This window comes from Barbatula barbatula (genome assembly GCF_947034865.1).
Source record: "Barbatula barbatula genome assembly, chromosome: 14".
Classification (NCBI taxonomy): domain Eukaryota; kingdom Metazoa; phylum Chordata; class Actinopteri; order Cypriniformes; family Nemacheilidae; genus Barbatula; species Barbatula barbatula.
The window spans coordinates 22,396,349-22,419,271 of record NC_136777.1 but is presented as its reverse complement, the minus strand read 5'-3'; the positions used below and the strand labels follow the sequence as shown (position 1 = coordinate 22,419,271).

Genomic DNA, 22,923 nt, shown 5'->3' with positions numbered 1-22,923 from the left:
CATCCTTGATCGTCAAACCTCCAGTGAGAGTGGCCTAAGCTTTGACTCACCGGTTCAGGTCAACACGCTTGAGAATGCTAACAAGGTAGGTCAGACAGGAGTGTTTCTAAACCCTATTTACGGAGACACAATTAATTTATTTCTTCGGTCTTCAGAGTCTACTAAAGGTGCAGGGTGACGGAGACCTTAGACGAGAGCAGCAAGACATCTGGCAGCACAGGAGTCTGAAGAGGCAATTGGGGAAAGCCAATATGAGAAGTCAGACATGGCCTCTTCGCTCCCTCCATTGAACCCTGTTTCACTGCGACCTTCAGCACTCACTATACCTGTTGCCACCCCTGTCGCAGTCAGGCCGAAGAAACGTCTCGGTGACCTATTTGATTCTGATGATCTCTTTGCCACCGCGCCCTTGACAAAGCCTCCTCCCTCCTCAAAACACAAAACAAAGCCTCCCGAGGAAGGCCACAAGGAAGTGAAGACAGAAGCCATCATAGCCTCAAAGACAGACCAGACGTCATCTATTTTTGACAGTCATGGGGATGATCTTTTTGCCACGGTGAAACAGAAGCCTGTGCAGAAGGCCAAACCAATGTCCTTCCTAGAAGACGACGATGATGATATCTTTGGAGCAGGAAAAAGTACAGAAAAATCTAAAATGGAGATCAGCACTACAAAATCTGACATTTTTCAGGTGATAATCCTTTTTTGATTCACTTGCGTGATATGCTAATGTTCGGTTTTCACTTTAATCATTTCGTTTTTACAGGATGAAGTGGAAGAACATTCCAAACCCTGGAAGAAACCGAAGGAAGTGTCTCTGGATGCAAGTCTGTTTGATGATGACATCGACATTTTTGCTGACTTAACTACCACCACAACGCCAAAGGAGAAGAAAGCGAAGAAGAAAGTGGAGACAAAATCAATATTTGACGATGACATGGGTTAGTTATCTTTGCCAAACACTATTCTCTTTCTATGTAGTGTGATGTGATTCTTTGCATTTGCTATGAAATGAAAAGTGCTACTCTGCAAAACACATATCAGACCTTTTTTTATATTCCCATAGATGACATTTTCTCAGCTGCAACTCTGAAACCGACCGTAAAGCCGCCCCCCAAGTCTAAGAAGAACCAGGATCCCAGCACGGCTGCGGAAACGGGCCACGATATTTTTGATGATCCCTTGAACGTGTATGGGGGAAACTAAGCCCTACTTCATAACCGTTTTCTTCTAACTGTGTAGCAAAGTTCACGGACTTAAAGAATGTAGACATATTCTAACACTGTTTGTTAATAGTATAAACTAAAATGAGTAGCTTTTAGAAAAAACAAAACTAGAATAATGTCGAATGGCATCTGTAAGTCATTTAAATGGTAAATAATGTTGCTGACATGAACTGGCGTTGATGCGCAGCGGTTTTATGTGTCTTTCATCAGCACTTTAAATACGAGATTTGTTTAAAACTGTTTTGATCGAGACTGGAGACATTTCTCATCCGTAGGGTTTAATTTTCCAATGTAGTGCCAATTCTATGTCCATCTTCTGTCGTTTATGTTTTTATAGCTTGAGCTTACGTTTCTCGTGCCGCATGTCAAATGATTTTTGGAAACTAAAGGAAATATATTTTATTAAAATTTATAAGTGTTGAGGTCTTCATTGAAATTCGCACACTTGACGAAGAAACGGCTGTTTTTCTGCTTTTCATAATGTGTCGTATTTAAAATCTTTCAAGCTTGTAATCTTAAACGCATTTAACATGTTCACTGTTTTGTATTATTGTCCGAAACGTAAAGTCACTTGTAGGCAGTCAATTGTTTGACGCTGCCAGGGTGACCAGGGTGAACATCCGGGAGACGGAGGGAGGAGCCGAGCGTGTTGTCCCGCCCACCGCTTATTGCCATTGGATGAAGAAGGATCTTGTTTTAACAACGGCTACTATAATTCGTTCTGCTCACAGTCGATCAAGAGCATCGCAAGAGGCTGGCTCTGTCCCCCTTACGCGTATATATTCTGTATAATGGGCCTTTGAGCTGCTTGACATGGGAACAAAAGCAATTGCTCGTGATTCGAAAAATAAGAAAACGTTTCACACTTCGTGAACTGCAAAGGTGGAGGAGGAAGTCGTGAATCGACGGCATCCGTGAGTAGTTCGCTGGACTGTCTCTGCTAAAACAACTAGCCACCAAAAGAGATTTAAAGCATCATGTATAGTTAGTTTTTGTACATATACAGTAAGGTAACTGTCGAGCGCGTTCACCTTTAAAGGGAGAGCCTTTACCTTTTGGGGTGTGTGAGGACTGGGACATCAGATCCAGGTGTCGCTCACAGCCGATCTCATGATACTGTCAAGGTAAGACGATGACACCGGAGGATTGTTTACAAGGAAAAGTGACAAAGCTTTTTAAAATATCCAAACGATGTCAATTTATGGTTTGTACAAAATGTATTGCGTTTCGACATAAGAATTGTTGGATTTTAAATGGAAGGTGTGTAACGTCAGACTCATTGGGCATGTCCGCATGTTGTGCATAATTCAGCGCAAAAGTGTGTGAATTTTAAGGGATTTTTAAACATAAAAAGTGATTCTTGTGTTTTATATTGCAATGGTTACGCTTTCGTTCATTAACATAAGATGACGCATTAGCTAAACAATGAACAACACACCGCGTTTATTAATCTTTGTTTATGTTGGTTATTAACTTATCAAATACAGCTTTTGGTTTTAACTATTTATTACATTACTAAATGATCAAACCAACCTCTTCCAAAATGTGTACATCTAGAGTTGACAAATATAGCGTATTGTGTCCTATGGTGTGGCACAGTATAAATAAGGTAACCACTATTATGTATATTTATAGAATGTTTAAAATGGCATAATAGCAATTATTTTTATTTTACCACCGGTTTACGCAAATGAACTAGAAGTATTGTTTGGTGTTTGTTCATGTTAACTCATTTTAACAAACAAACTCTTATTGTAAAGTGTTAGCGTAACATTTGACGTGCATGCTCTTATTTGGTATTTGTTGTCTTCTTGTTGGTATAACCTCATAGATTTGAAAGCTCTTTGTCCTGTCTCTTGTCCACAGCCTCTAGCTTCATGCATGATGTGTTCGTGCTGTGACAGAGGTGGGATCACAGCCGTCACTCCCCCACCTTGGACAGGGTTCACTGTTGTCTCGTCCTGAGCCCCGCTGGCCTCCCCGTGCAGAAATGACCGACAAGAGAAACCCACCTTTTTTCAATGATGACAATTTAGGTGTGGTGCACTACAAGCTGCCCTTCCGCGAGACCATGGAGTTGTTCATTGAAACTCTTACAGGCACCTGCTTCCAGCTGCGCGTGTCACCCTTTGAACAGGTCATCTCGGTCAAGGCCAAGATTCAGAGACTGGAGGGTATGTGGCCGCTTTTGACCTTAAGGATGTTGCAGCCTCACAGCTGTTCTGATACTGTGTAACTGGGAGATTTCACTTTCTCCATGCTTGACATACTGCTTGCATACAAGTGTGGTCTTGCATTGTAAGCAGGTTTTGATGCTTAGAGGGAAGTTAAGGCCACCTGATACACCTCTAAAGCTATCGTAAAACGTATATATAGTTCAATAAGAGATTGAATAGTTGTACTTCCTTTGACACGCTGCAATTGCTGGTGAAGTTTTATAAAAAGAAAGTTACAAAATATATAATAGTTTATTCACATTCATGTCATTCAAAACCCTAATATGACTCTTTTATTTAATTTTTGAGAAATGTCTCAGCGGTTTTGTGTCCATACAATGGAAGTCAATGGGGTCCATTGTTGTTTGGTCCAGCTTTCTTCAAAATATCTTCGCTTTTGTTCTGCAGAAGAAAGTCACACAGGTTTGGAATGACATGAAGATGAATAAATGATGAAAGAATATTCATTTTTATGTGAGCTATACCTTAAAGTCCATAGACAAATTCAAAACCTAGAAATACAGATCCCATAATTTAACCACACATTTTATGTAATCTAGAATCTGTTTACATCGAGGCATACTAATATAGACTGAACCTTGATAGTTTTAAGTGTTTTTCCTATGGATAGATTCTAGTTAATAAATCAATTTTTAAGAATTTATCTCACATGACATCCTCATTAAAAGTCAGTCAGAACTTCTGACGATTGGCTTTTTCCCAAGTCTCCTAAATGTATATTCTGTTAGTATACAGGTTTTGAAGAAACTGAGTTGTTTATTAACAGCTGATATGCTCAGAGTATTGCCAGGAATTGTGTTTGTTTAACAGATCCACTCATGCAGTTGCATTTGCTCTGTAAGTTTAACAACTGAACAATCCAAAAATGAGATGAGAATAAACTGCCTTGATCGTTCTCATTATTAGCTGCCTTTGTTATTACTCGGTAACCCAAATAGCATCTCTTTCCTTCTGTCTTTAATCACACGGATTCAATGAACGGTTGAATGCATCTTTGTAAGCATTCTTTCAATGATCAATCATTTATTTGTTTTAGAGGCTCAGCTATATCACAGTTTACAGGAGGTGAATTTGGTCCGTCTCCCAGGACGTGCATGTGAAAGTTCTGCTGAAAATTGGAGTGAGCGTACTTCATTTGCGCGCCTGATTGACACAAAACACTTCACTGATAAGTGTGAAATAAAATGGGCAAAAACATTAGTTCCGAATCCCAGAGAGGGACGCATTCAGTCAGCTTTTCTAAACAGGACACGGGCCTTTAAACGTGACATTGTCTCATTGGTTTCTGGTTTGCTGACCAATTATCCAGGGTTACCAGGTTTGGTGTTTTTCTTTATGGTCATAGGGTTGATGTTGCTGCCTGTTGCATTGCTTGTTTCAATGCTTCTTGCACAGACCAGTATCTTGGATGTATATATACTACTTAATATGTGAAGGAAATATAATGAAATGCAAAACAAGATATTTGTTATAATGGACTCTTTAAATGGCATGACTGGGCTTGTCTCCAAACAATGGCCAAGCTACACCTTATTCCTTAACAATACACCACACACACCGCACGCTAAGCCTTCTGACCACCTCACACGGTTACGCCATTATTCCAACTGGTCATGTCTTAAAAAACTACCCCCTCTGGGAACGGATAGCAGTTTTGTGTTGCATGTGCTTGGTCGGTTGCATGGTGTCTTATTTCTTTTTACACACTATAAACCACATCTATTCACTTAAATTTTTCAGAGGCTTGTGCTGGCCAGTGATTAAGTGGTAAACTTACCTTTATGGGTGCAACATTTGCATTCATAGTATTGAGTGTGCCACATTACAGGTGCACATGAGCTCTAAATATGTACCGCTGGAGTAAATTGAACAACAAGACTAAGAGAATGTTGTTTGACAAATTTAAAGGTCCAGTGTGTAGTTTTTGGAGGATCTATTGACAGAAATACAATATATATACATAACTGTGTCCAAAGGTGTATAAAGACATAATGAAGCATTATGTTTTTATTATCTTAGAATGAGCTATTTCTATCAACATACACCATGGGTCCTCTTGCATGGAATTCTCTATGTTGTTTCTACAGTAGCCCTAAATGGACAAACTGCTCTACAGTGCGACTGCAATTCGCAATCTCACCACTAGATGTCGCATAAGTCTCCTTTAAGCATTTTAAAGGGACAGTTCACACAAAAAAATAAAAATCTTCAATCATTTACTTGTTTGAGTCCAAATCTGTATGACTTTCTTTCATCTGTAGAGCACAAATGAAGATATTTTGATTAATGAAACCCCCATTGACTTGCATGAACACAAAACCACTGAGACATTTCTCAAAATATCCTCTTTTGTCCTCACATATTCCATTTTTAATTGAAACTGGAGTATTGGTTGGATACAAACCAATAGTCTTTTGTTGCTATGACATCCGTTGGCAGAATTTATTGCATGGAGTATCTGGACAGTGATGATGGGAGTGAAAGGTAATTTTTATTTTCAGGATAGTTTTATTGGACAAATTGAGTAAGTGCAGTCAAAATTGTTTCTTTGTATTCTCAGAAGAGAGGTTGGTGTGTATATCTGCTACAAGTGAGTTTTGTCAACATTTAGGAGTACACCGATGCCCTCAAACGCAAGATACATGAAATACAAGCCACCACAAGACCTTTGACCAAATGTTTATTTTATGCCTTAGTGTCACAGACCGGGCTTGGATTAAGCCAGGAGTAGGCCTTATTTAAAAAGGGACAGCTCACCCAAAAATCGATCATTTACTCATCCTCAAGTTGTTCCAAATCTCTACATTTGTAACCAAACAGTCCTTGGGCACCATTGACTACCATAGTAGGATTTGTTTCTTTATACATTTATACAGATTTGTAACAACTCGAGGGTGAGTAAATGAAGACCGTTTTTTTGTTTTAAATTAGAGCAGCTTTTATAAACATGCTGTAGTCAAAACAGTCATGGTGTGCATCTCAAGACAAAGCAGCGGCAGTATTTCATTGGTACATTTAAGGATATGTCAGTGCAAGTTGTTTTCAGTGAAAGAGCTCAGATTTGCAGTTTTAGTCTGGCTCTTGTCTGTGAAACTGGGGTTATAGATTTCGGATGTGGTTGTGGCATTATGAGACCCAGTGTGATGCATGGAAGGACCATTTTGATGTGCTTGTTGCGTACACAAGAGGGCAGATGTGAGTCGTGTTTGTTCTGCTGCTGGCACAACCTCTGTGGATGAAGATGCGAGTAAAGTACTTAGGACCATATTCCTGCTAGATTCCACATACTTTCTACCCATTAGAAACAGCTGTTAGACCAACAGCATTAGCCATTCCACAATGTTTGCTCTGTTGCTTCAGTATCCTGCATAATTATTTTTGTACCAGGCCCTTAAAAATAGAGATGCTTTATGGATCATTAACCATCTTATTCCACTTACTTACCGCAAATGCAGTGATTCATAAAAAGCTAAGATTGCTCCATAAACAACTCCACAAACATCTGTCTGAAATTCACCAACTCTTGAAAGCCTTTTGTAAAGTTGTGACAATTATAAATGCCATAGTACATAGAGTTTGTGCACTCATAATGTCTGGGTGTTATTTTCTCTGCTTTATTTGCACTCCTTGTCTTCGATGGCAGTTCAGAGGCATTCCACTTCGTCATCCATTAACGATAATCAGATGTTCACCTCGCGCTCCTGTTATCCTCCAGCAGCTCTTTTGTTTGCTATTGTGTAGCATGAGTAATTGGTTTGTCTTTTTCTGTGCATATGGTTGAATGTTTGTTATATTTACTCATCTGATGTCTTATTTTTGGTCACAGGTATCCCTGTCTCCCAACAGCATTTAATTTGGAACGGGATGGAACTTGAAGATGAGTTCTGCTTGCATGATTATAGGTAAGTTCACTTTATTCAGGCATTGTTTCTCTTTTATTAAAATGAGAACAATGGGATCCAGGAAGTAAGATTAGAGGATGTAGCTCGGGCGCCTCATGTTCCACTTGATATGACAAAAACACAGAACCCTCGAAACGGTTAAAGGAACAGTTTACCCAAAAATAACATTTCTTTTGTTACTTATCCTCTGTGTTGTTTTGAAAACTAAGATTTTCTTTTTTATGTCTAAACCAAAAAGGAGATGTTTCGCGGAGGGCCTTTTTTCACACAAGCAAAAGGACAAAAGAACCGTGAAAGTAGTCCAGATGAATTGTGCTTAATGTTTTGAAGTCCTTTGATAACTTGTGTGTCTGAAATTCATCATTCACTAAAATCTCTGCCGTGGGTTTGATATCCTTCAACATACAGTATCTTCTTTTGTGGTGTATAGAAAATATTTGGGGTTCGGGGGGATGGGGGCGTTTTTCTTTAATAAGCAGAATTTGATTTTTAGGTTTGCGATTCTGCCTGCTTTGAGTTTTGTTCTGGTTGTGTTTCCAGCATCACAGAGGGCTGTACCCTCAAGCTAGTCCTCGCCATGAGGGGAGGGCCAGTAAACACCAGACGAGGTGGGTTTCCACCTTTATTGCAGGCTGGTTTTGTCGCTGCTTTCTTATCCTTCCCATTGTACAATGCTTTTGATATCCGAGGTCAAGATAAAACTCATTACCGTTCCAGGAAGCATGCAGTTAGTTAAAGCTGTGATATTGATTATCATGACCTGCATCCTGTTTCTTCTGGTTACCTGCAGTGACAGTGACGGATGACTCTGCGAGGGATATCTCTGACTGCATCGATGCAGGGAGAGATGAGATGTGGGAGAAGTCTCTGCCTAATAAACAGGTCACTCTTTTGGTGTACCGCGAGGGAGATCAGCTCAATTTCTTCCGAGTGCTGGACAGAGGAGATGGAACGCTCACACCTGTATCTGAATCAGTCAGGTCAGTGCAAGGAATAGAAACTACACATGAAGTTCTGCTCTGCTTTCTTGAAAATAGAAGCAGAAATTAAGTTTTCATATCTTATGTTGTTTAAGAAATGGTCGGCCAAACAGATTCATTTAAATACTGAACTTTAAAAACTGTACCCTTGAAAACAAACTATCTATCTTGTTTTAACTATCTAAACACTAAAAAAAACGTGCTGTGTTGTTTTTGATCCATGCTGGGTAAATGTTGGACAGAAGATACTGCGGGGTTAAAATTATGCAATGCTGGGTTTTTTCGAACCAACTGCTGAGTTGTGTCTACTCATGGTTGGGTTATTTTTAACCAAGCATTGCGTTATGTTTAATATATATACCCAGGACGTGTCAAAAACGATCCAGCACATTTTAAATAATGACCAATCTGGATGTGAGAAGCGTGTTGTCTGCTTCTAAGCTCAGTTTAAACTTGAAATTACTTGTATCAACACTCTTAACACGGAAATACACAGCGCTTCAATAAACTCGATCGATTACCAACCTTTAAAACTGTGTGCACCTGCCGTGCTGCGGAGAAGCCCGCCTGTTTCTGTGCAGACACCGGGTCGACTTTAACCCGACTGTTTACTAGAGATTGTTTTTATTGAGAAAAACATTGTAAATGATATAAACATGATGATCATATACCAACCTAAGTGTTTAATTATAGTTTAATGCATGTACAATATGCTTTATTAACAATATTAGCTCATTACGAAATGCATCTAAATGCTAAAAACATTTTCGTACATCATATTACTGAAAAAGTATTATACCGTGCCTTTTGTATTGCAAAAATACTGGCAAATTTGTACTTCGCAGCGTTCCGTTATATTTTTCATTAAGTCTCTTTAAATTTGCACCGAACAAGCCTGAACAATTTGCTTTTATTTATTTCCATGACATTTTATATTTAGCGTAATCTTGTTGGGCTATAGCCTACCTTTGAATTACGCAACAAGTGACAGTGTGTTCTGTATTAGAAACTTATTTTTTAATATGGCAGAGCTGGTTAGGAGGTTATACAGACGAGCAATCTGCAGAATATTATGAACTGGAAAGAGATTCCTTGTGTTGTTTCGATTTCTCTTTTAGTCATTAAGAGCGGAGGAACAGTAGTGTTCATCTGGTGTTGCCTCATTGATCACACATCATCCTGCGAATCTGTTAGACAAAACTAATGAACCAGTAAAGGCCTCGACACAGCTGAGAGACTTTTCATAAAACCCTCCCGTTATGTATTGTGTTTGAATGCAGCAGATTGTATTATTCAGTGCGGCGTAAGGAAAATGAGCAGCACTATTAAACACGGATTGAATGCGAGACTTTGTGCTTGAACACTCTTGTTTCAGCGGTGGCTTGGTACACAATGTGTACACCGAGGAGGAGGAGAGCACGTCTTTAGAACAGCAGACGCTGGAGAACTCTATCACAATGAACAAGATGAAACTGCTCAAGGCTAAGATGGAAAATATGAACCTTAACAAAAAGGTACAGCGCATCTATTTATCTTTCCCATAAACCCTTTGTCAAATCTGTAGTGCCTGAACCTCCATTTACATGTATTCATCTTTTAGACTCCTATTCAAAGCTGCTTATAAACCAGAAGCGATCAGTCCAAGAAAGAACATGATACACAAATATGCTTACCAAATTCCTTAGTACTAGTGTATGAAAGAACGCAAGACTAGAGTAGTTCAATAATAGATCAGAAGTGTGAGTTTATTGTCAGTCTGATTTGATGTGTTGGTGGAGCAGTAGGGGAGCGAGCACAGTTTTCCCGCTGGTTTCAGGGAGCAGGAGCATCGCCCATCCCACGCTGTGTCTGATTAACAGGCGCTGTAATAACTACCAGCTCAGCAGATTTACACACAAAGTTCATTATTCAGAACTATGCAAAGTTTTTACATTTCCTTGCTGCCTGCTTCTGCCGATAGCTAGTTTGTATACAAGCCGACAAGTAGTGCTATTTGTTATGACAATGCGATGAGATATGGGTCATCTGTTTGAGATTTTGCGATACAAATCATAATTCGGTAGATATATTTTTGTAGCTAGTAGTGGACATGACTGCTTTGAAGTTAAGTTAATCATGAGAGGCGAACGTGATGTGTCCCAAATCAGTCAAGACCAGAACAAAACCCCAAATTGGCTGTAGATGTACCTGGGCTTAGACCGTACAAGAGGTAGGGACCATACAAGATGTAGGTGACATTGCACAGACGGTCCGCCCAAGCCTTCTAACATTTGTCGTTTAAGATGGACAGTCATTACAGGAAGGAAGCGCATTTTCAGATTTTAGCTAAAGATTATGAGCGACCCCGAATTTTAGAAATAAAATGACCCACATTCATAAACTATTTACAATAAACGCTGCAATATTTCATGAAAAAATAGGCAGTGTAATTTTTTATTTTATTGGGACATTACATTGATGTTATTACATTATTACATAATGTTAAAACATGCTAGCATTATGTTAGCATTCACGTTTTGCCACGGCAATCACCACCTCTTTAGAAAATCTATTTTATTTTTATTTTCAAAATTGTTTATATTCTGTCCTTTTTGTTCATAGTTTTTATCCTATAACAGTCTTTCCTCCGTGCTTATCTAATTGATAAACCTTCATATGATTGTTTTTCTTGTATGTTTGTCAGCCCAAGAAGACTGCTAAATTAAAAGTCAGACCTCCAGTGGGTCCGCGACCCTGCAGCGGATCCGTCGGCTCTGCCCGACACCACCGAATGTTTCGTGTCCTTCCCCAGATAGGCCACTCCTCTTCAACGCATCTACCTCCACTTGGCGACCTGCAGCAACCTGCAGCCTCATCTCTTGCTGCTGGCTCCTCCCGCCAACCGTTCGCTTCTCTCTCGAGTCCCTCTCCCTCAAGGCGAGCTCATCCTTCCTCTGCTGCTTCCAGCGTATACATGCTCCAGGCTGATGAACCGTGGGATCATCCTGTACCCAGAAAGATTAGACTCCCTCCCAAAGTGTCCAGGCTGGATGTGAGAGGGCCTAAAGTTATGAAAGACTGTGTGTACCCACCTGTATCCGTTCTATCCAAACCGGGGATTCAGGACGAGTTAGATTTCCAGGGTGACAGACTTACGCTACCAGAGATTGAGCCTTCCAAACCTGTTCCGTTCAATATTCCTGAGCCTTTAAGTCTGGACGTATCCACTAGAGAGTGCGAGAGATGTCTGAATGCTATAGCAAGTGTGCCGGATCCAACCCCTGGAGCTCCTCTACTTTCCCAAGCCATCAACTCGAGCACTGTCGGCTCGTGGATGATTGGCAGTGAGAGGTTGGGGTCCCAATCTGAAATACCCCAGCACTTTCAGTTCACAGGGGCTGCCTTGCAGGTCAACCCAACCCGTCCTCGCATCAGGACCAGCAACAGCCCTGTTCTATCACCATCACGGTCCACATCTGTGCGAGGGGTCAAAGTTGACTCGCATGAAAATGTGATTTCTAAGAGCGAGGCCCGGGACATTACCAAGATGGCCAACAATGCCACCAAAGAGCCGTTGGGCTCAGTAAGCAACGCGGAGCTCCTGTCTTCACTGGCGGGTGCCGCCCACCTCCCAACCAACATGCATCTGTTGCAGAAGGACCTGCTGAGGAGGATCTCTCCCCCACAGAGAACAGCTGGGTACACGGTGAGTTTGTTTCTGGTTGTCTCTGATACGTGGCTTTTGCTGTTCCTAGTCTCACCATTTATACACCATCAAATGTTTTTTTATCTTAGCGCGAAATGCTAGATGCTTTAAACTCAGTGTGACACGTGAACGCTGTCGTACAAATGAGAGATACTAGAGAGCCTTCATAGAAAGAAACACGGTGCACATTATACAATGTACAAGACGGATTACAAGTGCGAGTCATTAGTTTTGGCGTTTCAGCTAATGAGAAATACTACCGCCGCTATCTCGTGAACGCTTCATCAAGCGAGATCTTGTCGTTGCAGGCGTCAAGCTCTTCAGCCTGCCTCTCCAGCTCAATAAAAAGATCAGGTGAGTGGGTTGACATTATTTACAGTGTGTGCTGTTCGTGTGACACCAATGAGTCGGGATACCATCTCACGATTCAACTTTAAAAGTTGTTGACAGTAATGCCATCTGTGTCACACTTTTCCACTCATCATTTCTTTAAACATTTTACACCTGTCATGCTCAGGCCTGTGAAACCCATCTTTACATCCACAGGCCACTGCATTAACTGCACATGCACATTTCTAAGTGAAATGGCACATTTTGAGTAATGTGTAACTTCTGATATTTAGTGAAGGCATCCAAACATGCCAGCAGTCACCTGTATTAAATTCATTATCTTAAAGGGATAGTTCACCCAAAAATAAAAATGCTGTTTAATCACCCTCAGGTTGTTCCAAACCTGTAAAAATGTCTTTGTTCTGCAGAACACAAAGAAAGATATTTGGAAGAATGTCAGTAACCAAATACATCTCATCCCCCATTTACTGCCATAGTAGGGAAAATAAATCCTATGGGAGTCAATGGCGAATGAGATCTGTTTGGTTACTGACATTCTTCCAAATGTCTTCCTTTTGCGTTGGACAAAACAATGAAACTCGCGTGAGTAGATGACAGAATTAAAAATTTGAGGGAACCGTCCCTTTATCAGAAGTGTGATGACAAATGGAGTCACTAGCATTGGAAAAACTCTATACAGATGTCCATTCGGGACTGGGCTGAAGGGAAAGAGAACCAGGACGTCCATCTCATATTTCCACTTCACTCATCCTCATGTCATTTCAAACCTGTATGACTTTCTTTCTTCTGCAGAACACAAAAGGAGATATTTTGAAGAAGGTTGGTAACTAGAGAACATTGGAGACATTTGTCAAAATATATTTTTTTGTGTTCCACAGTCACATACAGATTTTAACAGGTTTTAATCAACATGAGGGTGAATTATTGATGACAGAATGTTTAGATTCGTGCAAGGTTGCCTTTTAATTTACCTGAGACACTGACATTGAATTGAGGTGTGATCAACATGTTTTGTATTTTATTTTGTGGATGTCAGCGAATTATACAGTGACACAAGATGCTTGAGGCACAGTTTTTGTGTTTTGTATCATATGCAGTCTAAACTCAAAGGGTCAGCTGTGGCCTAATGGTTAGAGCGTTGGGCTTGTGGTCAGAAGGTTGCCGGTTCTAATCTCAGTACCAGCAGGTCATGACTGAAGGGCCCTTGAGCAAGACACCTTACCCCTGATTGCTCTGCAGTAATGTTCCACTGTATAAAAAAAACTACTTGTAAGTCGCTTTGGATAAAAGCATCTGCCAAATGAATAAATGTAAATGTAAACTCAACTCAAATATTTAGATATCATAACCATAAACATTTCAATAACATTACCCAACTGATTCACATGACCTATGTGATATAATCATTGGAATTGGAAGAGTTAATTTGCAACACAGTTTTAAAAATTCATGTGTTTTAATTGTGCAATCAAACAACAGTTGGGTTGTTTAAATATGTACAACATCATTAAGTTAGGGGCTATTCGCCAGAAGTTAGGTAAATCTTCACCTGTAGGAAGATTCTCAGATTACTAACACCTTTCCTTTATAAAGATCTACACCTCATCAGCCTCCCGCTTGTTTATTCATGATATGTTTTGGCTGGTGCAATACTCTCGAGATATAACAGATTTTTCCATGATCAAATCCATTTCCACACTACAGAAACTGTCTGCAGATATCTGCTGTTAGCGTTCATATAGTGGATAAACAGGGAAGTGTTGTGGTGTCCAGGAGGTCAACTTGAGGGGTGGGACAGAAGCTGCTGCATGTTAAATGAGCTCAGCAATGAACTGACAGGCTTTTAATGAAATATTCACCATCACACGGAGCAGAACTCCTGACTGAAACAGGATAACGGAAAATGAATACCACAACTGAGACACGTAGATAAATATTCACACACACAAAACAAACAGAAACATGCCTTCGGTGTATTTAGACACTTCTTTACTGATTCTCACAGAGACTGTGTGCCATGATTAGACATTGTAATAGTCTGGATGATGGTTCCACAACAGTTGGTGCTGATACACTTGAGAAATGTTCCTTGACATTTACTGCCAGTATTTCTGAATGTTCTGACACATCTAAGATTGTCAGTGGCTTGAAAATACAGTGATAGCAAATAATGGAAGAGATATTGTGGCAAGGACATGACTGGAAATTCAATATTATGCCCCAGTGCTTCTGCCTGACATTACGTCACACTCTTTTTTTTCATAATGCATGACTTTCTTTCGCTTCTACACCTCAGTCAGTGCATATTCTAGCATCCATTGGTAGGGGACGATATCTCATTATTTTCTACATACAGTGTCTTCGTTAATGCAATGTTTAAAATAAACACAAGGTTGTTTCCTCTCCATGGGTGTTTTTGTCATAACTCGCTTTGTTTTTCTGTGCATCTGAAATCATTTGTTTAGGCACTCCGACACATCACTTACCACCTGTGAAGGTTCCCAGTGGCACAAAGAAGAAGAGTTCAAAGCACTGCTTCCTGTGTGGGAAGAAGACTGGTTTAGCCACCAGCTATGAATGCAGGTACGGTGCTGCCACGGGCGATTGCTCTATCGGTCCGATGCTTTTATTAATTCACAACAGTTAAAGTTAGTGATTGCTTTTTATCATGAAGGGAAATAAATGATATGCATTCATTTGGGGTGCGTGCACATGTGCACATGACAGAACCGAGCTAGTCTTGTGCAGAGGTGGTAATCTTTATTTACTGTAATTGTTCATTTGTCATGTGCTTGTTTTGATGATGACACCTTCTGTCACTGCTGTGTTTAACAATCCGCCCCGTGCCATATCTTATCCAGACAGATACGAAAGCAAAAGGCAATGACATTTTATTTATTTTCCTTTATAGTGCATTTGTATGTTAAAATTTTTATCACGTTTTTATCATTTATTTATTTAAAAAAATGTCAGTCTGATGTTCTGAGGAGTGCAGGTTAAGTTACAAGGACTTTTGTGACATAAGATATAGTCATTTTTTTGTAAACATTTCGGTTTGTGGTTCTCACAATTGAATACTCATGGCAGGAAAGATTTTTAAATATTAAACATATAATTTAGTAACACAAAAAAAAGAATTTCAATAAAGATAACTGTGTTTTACTATCTTGCACAAAAAAATTCATATTCAGATTCAATGCTATTTCCAGATATGTCTGAGAGCAAACGAGTAAATATCTTGACAAAAAATGTCATGTTTAATACCGTAACAGGTAGTTTTCCATACTTTAAAATTTATATTAATAATTCTCCTTGAAAATATACTTTATTAATTTCTAATTTTGTATGAATATAAAGTTGCTTAGACATCATGACTTCTTTTTTGTTTAGCATAACGTGCTTTGAAATGGACATAAAATGGTTACGGTAAAGTAAAGAAAGGTCTTTTTTGTAAATGTGTTTTGAAATGAATTTGACAGACCTTGTTTGAGACAGGGTTTCGTGAGAATCGCCCAATTCTATATGTTGCAATTGCTTTGTTGTCATCTGGGTATTGTTCATAGAATGTCAATGATTTATCTGTCATTTCTAAATTTAGTTTAGCTCTCTTTTTTTGGATTGAGAAAAACAAGCAAATGCGCATTTCTAAACAGATTTCCAGTGAAGTTAATGTTGTCACAATGCTCATTACCCTATCTCTTCATGTCTTTGTATAAGGTGTGGCAACATCTTCTGTTCTGTGCACCGCTACGCAGAGACCCACAACTGCACTTACGATTACAAAAGCGCAGGTCGCCGCTTTCTACAGGAGACCAACCCCATGATAAGCACTCCAAAGCTGCCCAAAATATGAAGGCACTGTACATCAGATCCATGTTACAGATCAACCATTAAAACACAAAACAACCTTGATCACCAATGCGTGCTTTTATCACCATGCTTGCTTGAAATACACTTTTAAAATAATAGAGAAAGAACGGTGGTCACTCATCTGATTGCCTCGGAAAACATACCATAGTCTGTTGTGTTTATATTAATGCAAAAACCCTGCGTGTAAATAGACTCTTAAAAGTACAATTCTATCAACCTTGTAAAAAATCAAATGACACAACTCCAAGCATATCTATTTATATATATATATATCTGCGTGTTGTGTTTCTTAAAATAGGTCTGACTTCTTGCAGAGATGCACTTTGGTAATGCAGAATATCTCTCGTGGAGATGGGTTTGTTATGGGCGTGGGAGGGGGGTGTGATTGAACCATGTGCCGTTTGTCTCTTGTAATTAATGATATGTTATATTTCCTGTTTGAATGTTCTTATAGCTCTTACTCATTATTCCTCTTTGGTTTATCACGTCCAGCAGCACTCTTCTTATCATGGAAAATGCCAAGCACTGCACACTCGTGTTATAAAAAGCTGAACTCTGAGTACTGATATATTCCGTATCAGCTGTACCGGACACACTATGCAGTTTTGACCATGTAGCATTCTATAACATAGGGCTTGGCGTGATAAGATGCGAACATTCGACTGGTTGTCATGGCAAACTATCCTTTTTGTACCTTAGTATTTTAAAAGCTGCTCAGGCAATTGTAGCAGTTATGTATTTCTGTAATTGTCAGACGATGAAGCTAATAAAATATCCTTGTGTTTCCTTTGTTTTTACTGATTGACTATTGTGTCTGGTTGGCTGTTTTCGGTCATAACAGCAATTCCAGGTACTATATTATGTACTGGTCTTGTTCGAACATGCTTTCTCTCCTTTGATAGGACTACATGGGATATTGCCGTGAGCCAACTTCTTGCATGAACCAATTTAGATGAGTGGACTATTTGGTGGTTGTTGACTTTAGAAATCGTACTTAAATCATAGCACATCGTCCAGAAACAATTGATGGTATTATGTTTTTACCTGTCAGAAAATTGAAATAACCTTAAAATCTTTTAGTCTTGTGCAGTCAACAGATGGAGTCAGGATGATTCATGCAGTATTGTTATATAGCTGGTTTTGTTATATATGAGGTTTTGTTTCTGTTCTACATCAAGACTGCATTATTTGCATTATTGTTATAAAAATACGAGAATAGTTTATTGTCGTATCATAAAAGAACACAGATCTTTTTTTGTAGATTTGTAGAGCTTCGTCCAAACCCTGTTAAGGAAATATGTTTTCCTTTTAATACAAGGGCCGGATTAACTTGTTTTACCAGAAAAGCTTACGTGTTAAATGGCATGTGCACACTAATAAGTAATCATTATTTTAAGAGACACGTCACGGACTGCTTTAATTTATCACATGCGGTTCATAGACCAAATATTACATAATGATGAATCACAACATGTTAAGACAGAGCTTTGAGGACACAGGTATTTTGAAGATGTCTTTAGAGCTTCCAAGTAATGACACAGCCTTCAGGTGTTCCTGCAGCCAAACCATTATATTCATATTCACACCATAGTACTTTTATTGTGGCGGTATCTAGACAGGGATTAGATGAATCCAGGGCCATGCCTTAGTTAAACTAGACAAAACAATACCACTAATGTTTTTTAAGATATGTCATTGCAAGTTGTTTTCAGTTTAGACAGTCTTAACACGAGACCGGGGTCCACCAGAGGGCCTCAAGAACCATCAACCGGGCTTGAAATGATGTAAAATAAGTCATTAAAATAAACTTAAATAAAAAATATGATGTTTCTTCTTTGTTTTTCTTTATTATAAAAACAAGTACACATGCCATGCTTCATAATATTTCACGTGGCTAACATTACGAGCCCGTGCACCCTAAAATGACAACAAATACATTATCATCTTCAAGCAAAAAAATTAAACAAATGAATCTACCTTTTCATTCACACATCCGCTACACAGCGCTCGATTAACCGGCCACATAAACGAGTAGACTTGCATGCACGGTGCTCAGCAGCGCCGCACTAGTGCGCATGATCAGACGCGCATGCTCTCCGCTTTATTTGATTTTCTCAGCTCGCTTTCGCTCCCGTACGCGGAAGTCTGTGGACATGACGCATTCTATCAGATGGGGACCGTGAAATAAAAACAAAAACATCGCCTTTTACACCCGGAGAAAGACGAGGTGAGTGAACATCTGCGGCGGTCGCGTCGAAGCGCGCGCGGTCCTCAACGGTTTCACGCATGACACTACATTTGCGGACTTCAATCTGTCTCCGTGTTTCAATACCAAACTACACCGCAGCCTTCGTAACGCACACGTTCATTGCAGAAGACGCGGACGGCCACGAGAGACCGTGTTTATTGCACGAACGGCATAAAGGATGCGAGCTACTGCACGAGCCGTGCGTAAGTCACGTCGGTGTTTGTGGCATAACGGCGTTCGTCTTGCCTCTGTGTACATGAGCAGGAACAGACGACACTGTTTGTCTCGTCGAGATGTAAGTGCACGCAAATTGAGGTTTGACTATTGTTTACGGGTTGCAGCTGCCGTCAACACAGATCGACCGCAATGTTGTCAGTCAAAGATGTGCACAAAGAGAGAGAGAGAGAGAGACGCCTGCGGTAGGTCTGGTGGATGCACATCGATATTATTGCGTACTTTAAAGAATGACGTGTGTTTTATTTCGACTTTACTATCTGCCGCTTTAGTTGCTTAAGGAGAGGATCTTTGTCATTCACATTCGTGCTGTTTCTTTCGCATTTGCTGCAAATGTTGTGATGTTGTCCACTGACAGAGATTTCACTTCTGTTTTGAATGCGGTAAACGCGTTATGGTCTTCGTGTAGTGTATTTCTATCGTTTCTTTAACACTATTTGGTGTAAATCACGTCACTTGTCCCGTCACAGTCTTGTCGGACCTTGTCACTTTGTTGTAATGTCATCTTGACAACACAATGTTTGAGGAAAACGTTGATTTCTTTGTACCATCAAGGGTGTTGCATCATGATCCTGTTTGCGTGAAGTTGAATGAGCTTGCTTGATGTTGTAGGACGTGCTTCAAGAATGCGAGAGGTTTTGTTTCACGTGCTGTGTTTTTTAGACAAGGAAAGCATTTTACAAGTGCAGTCTATCCAGAAAAGGATTAAATCAAAGTTTGGCTATCTTCCATGTTGTGAAATCTTCGATTTGCATGCGTGTTTATGTGTTGCTTGCTTGTCTGGCGGTGTTAAAGAGAATGAAAATACACCCTCGTGTCATTTCCCAACTTGTATGACTTTCTGTCTTCTGCAGACCATAAAAGAAGATATTCTGAAGAATGTTAATAGCCAAACAAGCCACATTGGCTCTCGTTGACTTGCATTGTGTGGCATCGCATTTCTCATATTCGTTGTGTTCCTCGGTAGATTCATATGCATGTTTTGAATGTCATGGGGGTGAATAAACGATGACAGATCTTTTTTATTTTGGGGGAACCGTCCCTTTAATGACTAATGGACGATGCATTATTCTTTATCAGACTTATCTCTGTTGCTGAAAGGAAGGCAAGCCATAAACAAAACAACAACACTGAAACATGAATAAGAAATGAAAAGGCAACCACGTGTGTTCTGGAGTATAAATGAAAATCAAATGGGCTTCTCTAATGTGAGAACTTGACACCTTTTCTACTTCAGGAATTGATCGGGTTGTGAAATGTGGGCGTTACATACCGGAATGGAAGAAGGAGTGTTGTGGGGGATCATGTGATCATCGAATCTGACACGGCTTCCATATGCTGTACAGCTGATAACAGAACATAGAGACTGAGAAGGAACGGTGTACAGTATCTTTATACTGACCCATTGAAGGGATGCTCCACCCCACATTTCTTTGTTTGGTTGAACACAAAGAGAGATTCTTCTGAAGCACCATCGACTGCTGTAGTAGGAAAAATGTAAATGGTAGGCAAAAGTGCCCCAGTTGTGTTCAACCGAACAAAGAAATGTATACATGTCTGGAACAACATTTTTGGTAGGAGTATCCCTTTAAAGGCAGAGTAGATCATTTGGAAAATGCTAACGTTTGCCTGCTAGCAGTGCAATCATACGATCCCTCCCTCTCGCCATCCAAAGCCACGCCTCCTCCAAAACACATGAGCGCGCGCACAGACCAGAAGCTGTTTGATCGGTTCAAGTGAAGTCATGTCACTTCACCAGTGAGAAATCATCAGTGTACAAAGTGAATTACATTACTACAATTATGAACGTCTCCAGGTACCTGCTCTGTCTGCCATTGTCCCGCTGCCTGCACATCACGCATGAGCAGTATGATGTGCGCAGTGGGATGCAAAATACTGTACACATGACGTATCATTGCCCTCGGGCCAAGGGTAGTAAATGGTCTACAGTTTATTAACCTACGCCTTTCACAGACCATATATAATTATAAAAATACCAATGTTTCGCTTTACTTATTTTCGCGTACTTATTGATTGCTATCAGGATGTTAAGAGGCTTCCAACCAGCATGACAAAAAATACGTGAAATGTGTATGATGAGGATAAAGATGCTCTGCAGCTGCATGAAAGACTTGCCATGAATATCTGAGTATCTGTATATTGTGCAGGGATGGGAATCACAGGGTACCTCACGATACGATTCACGAACATGCTCACTAAACCGGTAATATCGTGATGTGACGATACTACGATAATCAATGTAATGTTTGGCCGTTCTATAACGATACATCACAATATCTGCCAAACTATGAAAACAAAATGACCATGAAAAGGTTAAGTGCAACATTTGTCTCTTCATTCAAGTCCACAAAACCTTTTTCAGTAGGTAAATTAATAGTTTTATAGTAATTTAACTGGCACTTATTTAAACCTGGGTCGAATATACATCGCCTATCGATATATTGTCACACCCCTAATATGGTGAATCGAAAAGAGCAATTCCCTTTTTGGAAGGTGATGTCAGGGAGTTATGTTAATGCCCATTGCATCAACTGCAGTCTAGATGTGCAGAGTGACCTGTGGGCACCATACAATGACATTAGTGAAACAAAAATTGTTTATGACACGCCACCATTAAATAAGTCAACGACAACATGCTACAGCCCCAGAGGGACGGATTATGACTTCAAAGGGCCCCGGGACCAGTTACCTCCAAGGGCCCCCTCCCACAATTTTTCCGTTCTTTCTCTTATCTGCACATTCACAATTATAGAAAGTGAAAGTTAAGATGATAATGAATATTAAAACCGCTCTTGCTCTGCGTCAAATGCCTGCGCTACGCTAAAAATCTGGACATGGTATATAGAAGTCTTATATTATCTACACGGCGAAAAAATCAACAATGGACCAAATTAATAAAACATGCCCCTTCCACACTGTAAACATCAAATCATCAAGCAAAAGATTCAGAAAATGCTATTTAAATGTGTTTTTATTTCATTAATAAGTTAACTATTATTCTAATAAGTTCAAGTAACATAGAAACATATTTTGCCATGCTTTGTTGATCTTTGTTGATCATTTTTTACAGGGTATCCCCATAAGCCATGGAACCCACCTATTAAACATAGATAGAATGTTTGTTTTGCATAGTTGTTGGGTGCTCTGTACCAAACTCGATGGCGCAACCTTGAAGCCCAGGGCCCCCTCTGGCTCACGATAGTCGAGGGGCACTGGCCCCATTGGCCTGGTCTGTCATCCATCCCTGGCCCCCATACCAGTTTGCAACAGCATAAATCATTAATGCCACATAGTTGAAATGACAAAATGATAAAGACGCTCATTTTTAGTAGTGCTTTGTAGTGTACAGCAAGTTGTTGGAGTTGGCAGTTTCTGTTTAATTCACAAATGCATTTGTTTAGATTACATTCAGATTGGAAAATCGTAACAGGTACATTCATGTGGCCACTTTTGACTTGAAAGCCTCCTGTGTGTTTATGCTTTTCAATGTGTTTTTAGAGATGTCTGAAGTCTGTTCATTGAGCAAATGCATCTTTGTGCTTAAATGTGCTATATGCATTTCACAGGGCTTTTGTGCTTTCACTTCAATATTAGTCCAGATACACTTGCTCCTCCAGCTCTCAGGAGTTTATTATGTAGGAAAATCCATAAAACTCTAAAGTGACTCTTTGAGTAATGGCTGGAATACACTACAAGACTTTTAAAATCTGAACAATTTCTTTTAAACTAGACACATGCAGACTTTTTGAAAGTGTCAGATAGAAACATACTAACTGATCAAATCTGCAGACTGGCACATACTTTTTGAAACAAGGCCAGACTGGAAATCTGGGCAATATCTGAGCAAGTCTTGTGTATTTTAGCCTCAAGTTTATCTTTTTAGTTACAATAATTTGTTGCTCTAAGAAGACTCTAATTTGTTACTGTTTATAATACTACAGTACAGTAATACTACTTAACCTGGACAAGATGGTTGTAAAGGAGAGCTATGGTATTTAGACAAATACATTTTTTAATTGGTTGCATTGTCGCCATATAGCACTGTACATGAGTTTTTTTTTAAAGAAAAGCCAATCGGATCTGAAGCCAGTGTCCGAAAGACAGTTAAATGACCAATCGTCATTTGCTTTTTAACATAAAATTAAGTTGTGTAAAACACAACAACAAGT

At 39.7% G+C, this 22,923-nt stretch overlaps 2 protein-coding genes across 7 annotated transcripts in view; both read left to right on the top strand.

Moving 5' to 3' along the window:
• Positions 1 to 1,933: 1,933 nt before the first annotated feature.
• On the top strand, positions 1,934 to 17,189 carry zfand4 (zinc finger, AN1-type domain 4). 3 transcript variants are annotated; one of them, XM_079473159.1, is made up of 11 exons: positions 1,957 to 2,140; positions 2,266 to 2,350; positions 3,093 to 3,400; positions 7,290 to 7,365; positions 7,906 to 7,973; positions 8,156 to 8,345; positions 9,721 to 9,859; positions 11,029 to 12,030; positions 12,339 to 12,384; positions 14,847 to 14,964; positions 16,099 to 17,054. In XM_079473159.1, exons 3-11 carry the CDS (start codon positions 3,217 to 3,219, stop codon positions 16,232 to 16,234), a joined length of 1,959 nt encoding a protein of 652 aa, XP_079329285.1. In that variant the 5' UTR covers positions 1,957 to 2,140; positions 2,266 to 2,350; positions 3,093 to 3,216; the 3' UTR covers positions 16,235 to 17,054. The 3 variants fall into 3 exon arrangements, with proteins under 3 accessions (XP_079329284.1, XP_079329283.1, XP_079329285.1); XM_079473158.1 differs by lacking the exon at positions 2,266 to 2,350 and having other exon boundaries at positions 1,934 to 2,140; positions 16,099 to 17,189; XM_079473157.1 differs by having other exon boundaries at positions 1,934 to 2,350.
• Positions 17,190 to 18,246: 1,057 nt separating this feature from the next.
• Positions 18,247 to 22,923, top strand: part of marchf8 (membrane-associated ring finger (C3HC4) 8) — an 82,154-nt gene continuing 77,477 nt past the window's right edge. The window contains exon 1 of one of the 4 annotated variants that reach the window (XM_079473163.1): positions 18,247 to 18,478. The gene's annotated coding sequence lies outside the window, so the exon portion shown is untranslated. Of the gene's footprint in view, positions 18,919 to 22,923 lie in introns of all 4 variants that reach the window. The other 3 variants (XM_079473160.1, XM_079473164.1, XM_079473165.1) reach the window with 3 other exon arrangements.